The 12,615-nt window shown below is 36.5% G+C and overlaps 2 protein-coding genes across 2 annotated transcripts; both read left to right on the top strand.

Moving 5' to 3' along the window:
- Window positions 1-5,802: 5,802 nt before the first annotated feature.
- On the top strand, window positions 5,803-8,098 carry LOC114805323 (ionotropic receptor 21a-like). Its single transcript, XM_054229815.1, has 2 exons — window positions 5,803-6,152; window positions 6,616-8,098. Exons 1-2 carry the CDS (start codon window positions 5,803-5,805, stop codon window positions 8,096-8,098), a joined length of 1,833 nt encoding a protein of 610 aa, XP_054085790.1.
- Window positions 8,099-8,806: 708 nt separating this feature from the next.
- Window positions 8,807-12,520, top strand: LOC128921658 (ionotropic receptor 21a-like). Its single transcript, XM_054229814.1, has 3 exons — window positions 8,807-8,840; window positions 8,895-9,081; window positions 11,053-12,520. Exons 1-3 carry the CDS (start codon window positions 8,807-8,809, stop codon window positions 12,518-12,520), a joined length of 1,689 nt encoding a protein of 562 aa, XP_054085789.1.
- Window positions 12,521-12,615: the final 95 nt, after the last annotated feature.

Raw genomic sequence — 12,615 nt, 5'->3', positions numbered from 1 at the left:
TTTTATTGTTTACACTCGTTTGCAAGTGCATTGGGGTTTAAGAGCAATGCTATTTGTAGCTAGCTGTTTTGAAGATGAAATATAAATAATATTTATATATAAGTCCCGAAATATTTACGAAAAATGTTAAGGGCTTCAGCATTTCATATTTAATTAAATTATTCACGCATAGCAAACAATTAGAATACAGTTAAAGCCCGTTTTAGCTAAGTTATAAGTTACCTTAAATATGTATAATAATCTAGAAAAGCATTTATATACACAGATTTTAATATATGAGTATGTTCAAAAAATAGCGGGAATATTCATTCGGCTACATTAAAGTTGTCGCCTTTGAAAGAGTCACTATTTGCGCTGATTCCAGCGCTTCTTTCAATCCGCGAAACACTTCTCCAACTTCGTTTGTTTTTTAAACGACGGCTTTGGGAGGTTATTTTTTGGAAAAAGGAAAAAGTCACATGGAAAGCGATATTTTTTGAAATTTCTGTTTGATATACAAATGGGCTTTTCTGAGTTATGATTCATCAGAAATTAGGTTGGCAAATATCTCCCTTTCGCTTTTTTGCTCTTTATTCAATGCTTTATAAAAAGTCTTACAATGATCGGATTTAGTTAAAATATGCGCCGTTTCGTTCGATAATCTGTTTCCATCTAGACGGTGACCTCATATTTGCGAAGAACCCTCCTTATTTGCGAAGAACTCGGACAGCCACTTTTCACAAGCCTTTTGAATTCAACTTTAAAATACCAAGGGCGTTAGCCATGGACATGATCAGGTGGTAATCACTTGGCGCTATGTCCGCGCTATATGGTGGATGCGATAAAACCTCTCATCCGAGCTCCCGTAGCTTCTGATGAGTCATCAACGAAGTGTGTGGTCTGGCGTTGTCCTTATGGAACACTACACCCTCCCTTTTGGCTAATTCTGGACGCTTCTGGTCGATCACCTGCTTCAAGCGGTCCAGTTGTTCGCAGTAGATGGCAGAATTAAGCGTCTGGCCATATGGGAGCAGCTCATAGTGGATGATTCCCTTCCAATCCCACCAAACACACAGCAAACCCTTCATGGCCGTCAATCCCGGCTTGACCACTGTTTGGGACGATTCACCGGCCTTCGACAACGACCGTTTTCGCTTGATATTGTCGTATGTGATCGATTTTTCGTCACCAGTCACCATCCGCTTCAAATATGGGTCGAGTTCGTTCCGTAGCAGCATATTGCAGGTGTTGATTCGGTCCAGAAGGTTTTTTAGCGTCAAATCATGCGGCACCCAAACATCCAGCTTTTTTGTGTATCCAGCCTTCTGCAGATGGTTTAAAATGGTTTGGTGACTATCCCCATCTTCTGGGCGATGTAACGAGATGCCACATGCCTGTCTAACTCGATGTTTTTCATGATTTGATCGGTATTCGTCGTCACAGGTCTTCCGCCGGCTGGCTTATCCATGGTGTCGTTATCACCCGCTCTGAATCGTCGAAACCATTCCTTCGCAGTTTGAAGTGATAGAGTACCATCCCCCAAAACACCATTAATCTCGCGGAACCTTTCTCTAAGGAAGGAAAACTTTAAAATAGCGCGAATTTCGGCGTTAGTGAACTCCATGTTTACACGTCTACAACTGTTGAACGCAATATCCAAACTAATCATGCATAGCGTCGTTTTGTAGGTTATGTCAAGACCTTTCAAATATGTATAGTACTGCCAGATACAAGCCCTGTAGCGCTTTATACATAGCCGCGAAATTCAAAAGACAAAAAGGCGGAAGGGAGATATTTGACAAACTAATATTTATATAGCCCAATACCTGTAAATAGTTTTATAGGAATGTATCTAATGACGTTGAATGGCATGACCTTGATAGTCAATTGATAGATCCATCCTGTATTCGAATGCAGTTAGAATTTGATCTCAAGAAAGTGTTAGTTTAAAGTTTGCATGATTTGTTTTACCGATCTGCTACAACTATTGACCACTTAAGTGATAGATATTCACATTGGGAACCACAAAGTACCGGATCATTGGTCTGCAGCACATTTTCATTTTCCACATGTTTTATTTCCAGGACCTTACTTGGGTTAATTTTATAATTTTTTTCATATCTCGTATAACATTCGATGAAATTTCATAGAAGAAATAGGATACATTTTCTAAATAACTAAACAAATTTTCGTTTTCTTAATGTCAAATTGGTAATTTTCAACAAATCAAAAGGGTGGTAGGTCATTGTATAGCAAATATATTCAAGAATAATTCAATCGAAGTCGATCCGCCGCTCTTTAGAACGCTGCCATTCAAACCTATTCAAGATACGACCTTACCGCTTTCACAGGATATTTTTGAAAGTATAAACTATCGAATAAGAAAAATAAATAAAACGATATTTTGAAAGTTTCACACTGGTATAGCCCCTTAATTGGAACAATCGCCAAAAATCCTCCGAAATCGGTAGTAATTCTTATTATTCACTGCCATCAATCAGTCTTTAATCATATTTTTTAGGATCTAAATAAAGTATATTTCATTTACTTATTATTAAAATTCTTTTTATATATGGTTTAACTGTAATTATACTCTTTACGATTTCTTCGATTTAATCGACCATTGCTTGACCCTAGAGACATCTATTGGAAAACGGCGGAAACAAAGTTGTAGACCTAATATAATAAGTGGATGCATCACTCTGGCTCAGAAGGCAGCACGACACAAACTAACAATGGACCGAAAGCGCACTTGAGTGGCCACGTGAAAGAGCTTTTGCTTACATTTTTTATGGTCGACGAAGGTGAAAGACTTTGTTTGCATTTATTGGCTTACAAAGACGGGCCTAAATACGCCTAAAGCTGAAGTTAAATATAGCTGTAGCTCTCTTTTTTTAACCGCTATTGGTAATTTTTCGCTTTTAACTAATTGCATGCGTTCGTTAATTTGTTTCGTCTTTTGGCTACTGTTGCTGGCAAATGTAAATATTGTTGTTTCTGTTGTAGTTATTTTTTCAATTAAAATATTAACCACTTGTTAAAAGTGTATACGTTTTGTATTTGCTCATAACACAAGAGCGCAGAAAATTGACGTGACGAATGAAGTGTCATACTCATTGATAATTTGTAATATTGTGATACAGTTCAATGTCAAATCCACAATAAAATGTAGATCAATGTTAAGTACAAGCCAAGTGTCTGTAATTGATGGAAAAGCAAAAGTGGAAACATGTTTTTTTGATTTATCATAACTCATTGTGTCGTACTCATTTGTTTTGGTAAGGGAGACAGTGTGGAATTTTTTGATGTGAGAGAAGTAGGTGCCATTAATAACCGTTGCGTTTGTTTGTTAAAAAGTCCGCGTTGAAATGGAAAAGTTTTAGAATAATTTTATTTTATTTTTAAAATGGTTTGTAGAATAGGTCTATGTTTTATAGTAAGGAGCATATAGAAAACTGTTTTATAAACCATATATCATGAACTACTCGACCAATTTTAACCAAATTTTGTACATAATATTTTTTCACATTTTAATGTTATGGATATTGAATTCCATCTGATTCGTTCACTTTGCAATATGTAAATCAAGCACCAATGAAGATATTAAAATAAAATTCGGGACAAATACTGAATTTCTTGTGTGGCCTCGTTTATTTAAAAATTTATGAAATTGGGCTATACCTCCCAGATGCAGAACATGATGACCTCAGTGCCTACAGCAATTTTTTTTAATGAAAATATCCGTAAATCTCGCAGATAATTCTATAGAAACTCATGGTACGAAAATCGGATATATCGTGTTGGATCACCCGATACTTTTTTTCAATGGCATTTTTTTGACAGATCACGCATGAGTCGAGTCAAGTTATCATGTTATTTTTGTTCAGTATTGTTTGGCATTTTATTATGGAAACACTGTCTCCTGAACAACGTTTACAAATTGTTCAACTTTATTACGAAAACTAGCAGACCGCTTCGGCTTCTCACGGGTTTAAACAAACATTTCAAAAGTTATCAGTTTTTACATACTTATAAACACTCTCCCATACATATGTATGTACTTTGAGTTCAAAAATAATGAGGCAAATTCGAACATGAAATTATATTTAGTTACAATGAGTTAAATCTTGATTATGACCTCTAGTCTTTGGTGTCCGATGCCTTTCTCTCTGATTATGAAGGCGTTGAGAATGCTCAGAGTTCTTCCAGCCGGTGCACACCCTCCGTACTCGACTCCCAAGCGCGTACTTGGAAGGTTTTGAAATTTTGTTCACCAAGCAGCTGTGAGCGTTCTTTACTCCACTCTCTGGCACGCGATTGCGATGCGAAGAGAATGACTTGCAAGACGATTTTCAGTTTACGATTCTCCATCACGGAGTTTTTTTGATACCCTCACCTGGGAACTATTTCCAGAAAGTTGAGATTCTTGCAAAAAATATAGCCTATGTTACTCGGGGTGAATGTAGCTTTCCAATGGTGAAAGAATTTCTGAAATCGGCTCAGTAGTTTTTGAGGTTATTTATTACAAACATACATACACATTTTTTCTCTTTATAATAGTAGTATAGATTAACGTCCCGTAAAGAACATGTTTCGCGCGCTTCGCTCAATTTATGGTCAACATAACCGGCTCTGTAATACTATTCGCAATACCATCATGAGGCCCAGCACGCAGTGAAGCAAATATAACAACCATAGGTGAGAGTGCCCACGAAGACGGTAGAGAGTCAATTCGGCGGCGTTCGCAACAACTCGGACTGTTAACGCGCCATGATAACCGACACATTTGGTTTCATCTAGACATCGCCACGTCCCACACAGCATGATCGCATGATTAAATGGATTTATTGAGAGAACACTAAGGTGAATAGATAATTTAAGGTTTTGAGCCGGTCGATTGGACACCAAGATCACACCGTAAGACTGTTTCCTTTTGGGATATGTGAAGTCTATTCGGACAATCCCGCCTCGATTCAAACCTTGGAGCACAACATCACGTGTTTCATTCATCAATTGACTCAACATCTGATACGTAGCCGCGACCAACATTTGAAGAGATAATATTTAAAAAATAAATGCCATTTCCCATTAAATTTGAGTTTTCTCCTTTTTTATAAGTGGAATATACTCGCCTAATTTCTTTGAGTAACCTCACCAATAGCTATGGTATTAAGTCAACATAAAGGTGTAAAATGCATAAATCATTATTAGATATATGAGGGAAAAAGGACCAAAGAAACAGATTTCACCCATACTTTATATCAAACCATATTGTAATATTATCATCTGATTTTATTGAGTTATCTGACTTAATAACCGAATCTATAACAACCAAAGTTATCAATAATTATTATATAATTAAAATTATAGTAAATTTATTCTCATGTCTTACTAATAAATGTCAATTCGATTTGCACGAAAACCTCCATGACAGCATATTAACGGCTTCATAACATACAACCACTTATAAAAATTATTCCACGGGTAATTTGAATGTCAAAATATTATTAATGAAGCAGAGACTCACGGTTCTCCTCGTCGGTTAAGAAAAAAAATTGGTGAAATATAAACGATTGGAAAAACTTTCCAAACAGAATTGACATTTATATTCATTATACAATGGTCGCATCTATAATATAATTAATTATCTGAAAGCTATTTTAAAATATACATTAAAGACTTCCTCATTAATATGTCACATACGGTGTATATGCAATCAGTTGGCGTGATTTGCACTTTATAATTATGCACTCTACTCAAAATTTCTGCAAAATAAGATAGAATGCTAACAGTTCTCTATTTAACTTTCGAAGTGCACCAAGTATGTTAATCGTCAAATATACAATTCTTGCCGTCTTCGCAGTGCTCGCCTTAGGCGTGGCAACAAAACCCTCAACATTAGCACCATATTGGCATTTTGGGCCACAACAACAAGGTCTAACTCTTGAGGAAGGCATCAAGCAATATTTTGAAGAGAAAACCAATGTGCTACATGTAAGGGTTCACTTGAAAGAGGCTGTCTTTTGGAAGTATGTTATTCTCCACCATCTAACGGACGCTTTACGAAATTCCACTAAACTCACTTTTCGCATAACCATCGGTGATAAGTATCTACGCAATAATAAAGATTATCTACATAATTTGTGGTATGTGGACTCGTATGAGGCATTGAAGTAAGTTTGCAATGTTTAAGAAGTGATTAGTGTACAATTCTCTTATTATTCGGTTAATGTTGTAGTTGTTAGAAATATTAAATTAAATTCAATTTCCATTCGACTATGCTGTATGAGCTATTCAAAGCTTGAATATGTAATTGGAAAGATTCCTTAGTTTGACCACAAGTGTTTTATAATTATAAAATCCCTTCCCAAGAGTGAAAGAGAGAGAGAGTTCCTGGCAACTGGAAATGTCAGACCTTTCTTTATAGTATTAAATGTTAGTTTAGGAAAAGACCTAGTAAAAGTAAACATTATAGGAATATTTTTAATAGCCTTCAAAAGCAATTGTTAATCCTCTGAAAGTGTTCTGAGATGTTTCTCATGTCTAAGTGCCGTTTCCATATCTCATTAGATTTGGTGTAACAATATCTTCATTCAAAAATATAAAAATATCGTATATTCTTCTCTCCCCGTTCAGCAACATTTTACCATACAAAAAGACGGATTTCAACAGACGCCCAGGCTATTACGCGATTATCTTAGAACAATTCAAGGAATCTAATGCGCAATGGCATATCCAAAAAATTCTGGAGAAAATGTTCTCACTCAATATTATCGACGTAATCATTATAAGACCGAACTCCGAAGGGAAGCCATTTGCAGTGTACTCTTTTGAAATTTTCAGCAAAGAGCACTGTCGTGTCGTGAGACCAATAATTATAAATCGTTTCGTAAATGGACGTTTCGACAATCGTGAGCTGTTTCCAAATAAATTGAGGAACTTTCATAATTGCACCATACGCGTGTTATCACGTGATGTACCGCCATTTTTCACATACCATAAACAAGACGATAACGGTACTATAATAATGAAAGGTTTCGAAGCGAAACTATTAAACGTCATCGCCGAACATTTGAATTTTCGCATAGAACCCGTTATAAATCCCGATTACTATAGCGGTGACGTCTATCCTAACGGTACCACAACAGGTCCCTACTATCTGCTGGATAAAAATTATGTGGACGTACTTATGGGTTACTTTTTCTATACGGCACAAAGCATTGCCTTTTTAGAGGAGAGCTTATCGTATTTCACGACCGCCTTAGTTGTTATTGTTAAGCATCATCCGCCTCCCGACAACCCTTTGTGGATGTTGGATCCCTTTCAGTTGGGTACTTGGTTAGCGCTGCTACTAATGATTGCCACCGTTATTTTATTTATGTGTATCCTACATTTACGCTATCATTACGGTAATTGGTTGGATATCATTGGCAGCATCTTCGGTGAACCACGTGCGGTTTTAACCAGAAACTACTTCGCACGCTTCGGCATTACTTACTGGTACATCGGTTTCATATTCATCAACAGCGCTTATCAAGCGAAATTATTCGTCACCTACAATCAGCCAACACCTGGCTTGCCACACACCATAAACGACTTGCAGCGCAATAATTTCACATTTTTGGTGCACAAAGAAATGAATCTGAAATATTGGATGCCCGAAATAAATGTACCGATGAACCGTTTAAAATTTATTAATACTTCAGAGGTGAGTTCGGTACTTGAAGAGCTCCTCAATTCCACTGGCAATGTGGCAACACTGACCACCATTCCGCGTATGCATTACTTTGAACGTAAGCGACAGTTGAGTGCCGTTTTCGATCTGGTGCCCGAAACAGTGCAACTACCGGAGATTTGCGCATACTTTCAACATCATTCATATCTCGTAAAGCCCTTCAACAATGTTATTTCGATGATGCGTAGCAGTGGCTTAATTTCACGTTGGTATGACAATGCTTTAACGGACTCCAATGGACAATTGGAAATACAGAGAAGCGGTAATCCGAAAAGTTTGGATTTGGAAAAATTGGCTATTGTTTTCTTCTTACTCTTTTGCGGTCAAGCTGTTGCTTTTATTGTATTTATCATCGAAGTAATTATTGCACGCAATAAGAAATAAATATCTGAATATGTATGTACTATGTTATAATATTGTGAATTGAAGAAATAAAATACAGTTATTATCTGTCTATAAGCTTTTTTTCATTTTCTTTATAATGATCATATATTGAAGATTTCTAAAGTTTGTTAGCGACAGTCAACTGATTGTTACTTTGAATTCGGTTCGGTTTCTGATTGGGCTCTGATAAAATAATACCGTTACAAAATTCGAAATACTATTACTACTATCTCGAAATATAGTGATTCCGAAAAATTTTCTGTTGGGTACAATGGGTCTAACTATGAGATAATACATAAAGCAACAATATATACGGATAGCCAGGCGACACTCCTGTCCTTGTCGTCGCCCATTGCTAATTACAGAATAGTCTATAACGGCATTGAGCTTACTTGAAAATAAGCTCCACCTAGATTTGATCAGGATACCCAGCCACAGGAACATTTTCGGTAACGAAAAAGCAGACTAGTGGGCAAAGGCAGGAGCTTTTCTAGATGAATCTGAGTCTGAGTTAATATTGCCCATTAGGATCGATCAAGAGCGAGCTCAATATACAATATTAACAATTAGACAATAACAGATGCAAAATAAATAAACAGATATGGCAAGTAAAGAACTAGAGACTTATTAAATATATCTAACAAAATTATCTTCAGACTCACTGATATTATAACAGGCCATTGGTCATATGTAGAACATGCGATGGAAATGGGTATGCCCTTCAATAACATCTGTCCACACAGTAAGCCGACTTAAAGGCGCCTGACAATTTTCCACTTGTTCTGTGAATGTCCAGCCCTATCGCAGATCCGACACTGTATTCCAAGTATTGAATCCATCAGGCATCAAACCTTGAATGAATTTCTACAAAAATCATATTGGACATTAGTAGCTTCATCGGAAACACAAAATGGTTTGAACGAAGAGATTAAACGTGATAACAGTAATAAAAAGGTCTACGATGAGTGCATCAAAATCGCACAGCTAGTGCTAATTGAGCCCAAAATAAAACATGGCTGCACTCCTACCTATCTACCTACCCAATGGGTTCTTTATATTGACTATTTGAGGGATGTGGGGACCGTTATTTATAATATTCTTAAATTTATTAAGTTGAATTATTGAGACAAGAGACTCACCAATCCATATTTACGCCTATTTTATTCACTTCCTATGCATTTAAGTATCACATATAGTAACCTATATGAACGGTACAAAGCCAACTGGATGTCTGTAACTATACGGGGTTTAATGGGACTAGTGAAGGTCTAGAGCTATTTCATCATTTTTAATATTCACTTCGCCCGCGCTTAGCTCTTTCTTACATATTCTCTAACTCTATTCTATACATTATAAACCCTAATAATCTTGCAGGTTCTTATGGCTGATAATATTCGATTCATTGTTCCTTTTTGTAATATTATCAAGATTTACAAAATGCTGCTAACCCAATAGTCCGCCTGACATTTTCCTTAATTACCTCTAATTACTCATACGCTAATTAATTATCCTAAACGCTTGTTCCAAGAGCGCAATTAAATATTTTCTCGCAATTAAATATCCAATCAGTTACCGTGATTTGCATTTTACATTTTATAATTACACGTTCGGGTTTACTTTTTTGCAAAGGGTGTTGAAATTCTGACAGTTTTACTTAAGAAGTCCAGCAGGTATGTTAATCGTGAAATATTCAATTCTTGCGATACTCGCTGTGCTCGTCTTAGGCGTGGCATCAAAAAACACTAAATTAGCACAATATTGGCATCTTGCGACCCATCATCATGGTCTAACGTTCGAGGAAGGCATCAAGCAATATTTTGAAGAGAAAACCAATGTACTACATGTAAGAGTTCATTTGAGGAGAGCTATGTTTTGGAAGTATGTTATTCTACATCATCTAACGGACGCTTTACGAAATTCGACTAAGCTCACTTATCGCATAACCATTGGAGATAAGTATCTACGCAATAATAAAGATTATCTACATAATTTGTGGTATGTGGACTCGTATGAGGCGTTGGAGTAAGTTGATACTTATATAATAATTGTCAATTTAGTTGTAACTTGTCACATAACATCATTTTCATTTATGTATCGGAGCTATCCGAGTACACGTTAAATTAGCAACATTTCTCTCATAATTCTCATAATATTTTTTTCTACACATATTTAAAGTCGAATCTTGCTTTCCTGTTGCATTTCTATTTTTCTGATTGGAAACTATAAAATTCTGATTAGCAGAAAGGTTCAAGATATCAATTTCAATATCATTATCATTCATTTATCAATATCATTCCCAGCGAAACTCACTCATCTAACACTAATATCGTTGTGGTCCGACCCCTAACATCTTAAATCCCTGGGACTCTCTTAGATTAATTCCATGACAATTAATTTGTCCCTCCTTCTAAGCAGAGTGAAGAAACAATACAAGTATGCTCTTCTTCATAATATTCCAGAGGTCCGATTAAAAGAATTCCGAACCAATCAAGAACAAATACTGCTTCCATTCCAATTAATTCATTCCAAGCCTTCCAAGATTCTGAACCCTTATTAGACGACTCTCCATCTGGTTCTTCAATATTACTACACAAATATCTTTCAAAAGTATCATGAGTAAAGGAAACCAATCTTTTCTAGAAAATATGTATCGAAGGATCTTCATTAAGTTCCCATTCCATAAAAGACGTAGGATGCTTAAAAAGCAATAGACAACAAAATGAAGAATATCACAAAAATGTAACTATCGAGGAGAGAACAAAGAGAGATGAGATATAAAGGGAGTGAGAAATTTACTAAAGTTTTTCAAAGCTTGGACGATAGGGATCGAAACTATCATATAAATCTCTATCATAAGTCGATCACTAACTGAACAAACCCAACAATCTTTTAAGTTCTCTATATAGGTCATTCAATATTTTGCTTAACTCGTACATTTTTCTCTTCTCGCTCAGTAACATTTTACCGTACAAGAAGGAACATTTCAGCAGCAGTCCCGGCTATTATGCCATTATCTTAGAACAATTCAAGGAGAAGAATACCCAATGGCATATACAAAAAATTCTGGAGAAAATGTTCTCACTCAATATTATCGATGTAATCGTTATAACACCGAACTCCGAAGGGAATGCGTATGCGGTATATTCGTTTGAAGTTTTCAGCAAAGAGAACTGTCGCATTGTGAAGCCAACGATTATAAATCGTTTCGTAAAGGGGCGTTTCGACAATCGTGAGCTGTTTCCAAATAAATTGAGGAACTTTCATAATTGCACCATACGCGTGTTATCACGTGATGTACCGCCATTTTTCACATATAAGCAGAAGAATAACGGTACTATAATAATGAAGGGCGTCGAGGCGAAATTGTTGAATGCCATCGCCGAATATTTGAATTTTCGCATAGAACCCATTATAAATCGGGAGTACTATTGCGGTGACGTTTATCCTAACGGTACTACGACAGGTCCATATTATCTGCTGGATAAAAATTATGTGGACGTACTTATGGGTTACTTTTTCTATGCGGCACATCGTATTGCCTTCTTGGAGGAGAGCTTGTCATATTTCACAACCGCTTTGGTTGTTATTGTAAAGCGTAATCCACCTGCCTCGGACCATATGTGGATGTTGGATCCCTTTCAGTTGAATACGTGGTTATCGCTGGTGCTAATGATTGTTACGGTTATTTTATTTATGTGTATCCTGCACTTGCGTTATCAGTACGGTAATTGGTTGGATATCATTGGCAGCATCTTCGGTGAACCTCGTGCGGTTTTAACCCGAAATTACTTCGCACGCTTCGGCATTACTTTCTGGTATATCGGTTTCGTATTCATCAGCAGCGCTTACCAAGCGAAATTATTCGTTTCGTACAAGCGACCATCACCTGGCTTGCCACACACCATAAATGATTTGCAACGCAATAATTTTACATTTTTGGTACACAAAGATATGAATCTGAAATATTGGCTACCTGATATGAATATACCTCCAAACCGCATAAAGTGTATTAACAATTCGGTCTTTGAGGAGCTCCTCAATTCTACTGGCAATGTGGCAACACTGGCGACCGTCGCGCGCATGCATTATTTTGAACATCAGCGGCAGTTGAGTGGCGTTTTCGATCAGGTTCCCGAAACAGTGCAACTACCGGAGATTTGCGCTTACTTTCAACATCATTCGTACCTCGTAAAGCCCTTCAACCATGTTATTTCGATTATGCGTAACAGTGGCTTAATTTCACGTTGGTATGGCAAAGCTCTAACGGACTCAAATGGACCGTTGAAAATACATCGCAGCGGTAATCCGAAAAGTTTGGATTTGCACAAATTTTCCATTGTTTTCTACTTGCTCTTCTGCGGTGAAGCTATTGCTTTTATTGTGTTTATCATTGAAGTAATAATTGCACGCAACAAGAAATAATATATAAAAATCTGAATATCTGAATATGTATGCTATATTATTATATATGTTATTGATGTATTGAAGAAATATATAAATTTATGTTCGCTTATTTT

Source organism: Zeugodacus cucurbitae, chromosome 4, assembly GCF_028554725.1.
Source record: "Zeugodacus cucurbitae isolate PBARC_wt_2022May chromosome 4, idZeuCucr1.2, whole genome shotgun sequence".
Classification (NCBI taxonomy): Eukaryota; Metazoa; Arthropoda; class Insecta; order Diptera; family Tephritidae; genus Zeugodacus; species Zeugodacus cucurbitae.
The sequence above is the reverse complement of the archived record's forward strand: the minus strand, read 5'-3'. Positions and strand labels throughout refer to the sequence as shown.

Bases quoted from the DNA above. Each gene is read 5' to 3' on its own strand.
- LOC128921658 (XM_054229814.1), top strand. From the start codon at position 8,807: ATGGGTATGCCCTTCAATAACATCTGTCCACACA. The intron at 8,841-8,894 runs GTAAGCCGACTT...GTGAATGTCCAG, and splicing joins CAATAACATCTGTCCACACA to CCCTATCGCAGATCCGACAC. The intron at 9,082-11,052 runs GCTAGTGCTAAT...CTTCTCGCTCAG, and splicing joins GAGTGCATCAAAATCGCACA to TAACATTTTACCGTACAAGA.
- LOC114805323 (XM_054229815.1), top strand. From the start codon at position 5,803: ATGTTAATCGTCAAATATACAATTCTTGCCGTCTTCGCAGTGCTCGCC. The intron at 6,153-6,615 runs GTAAGTTTGCAA...CTCCCCGTTCAG, and splicing joins GACTCGTATGAGGCATTGAA to CAACATTTTACCATACAAAA.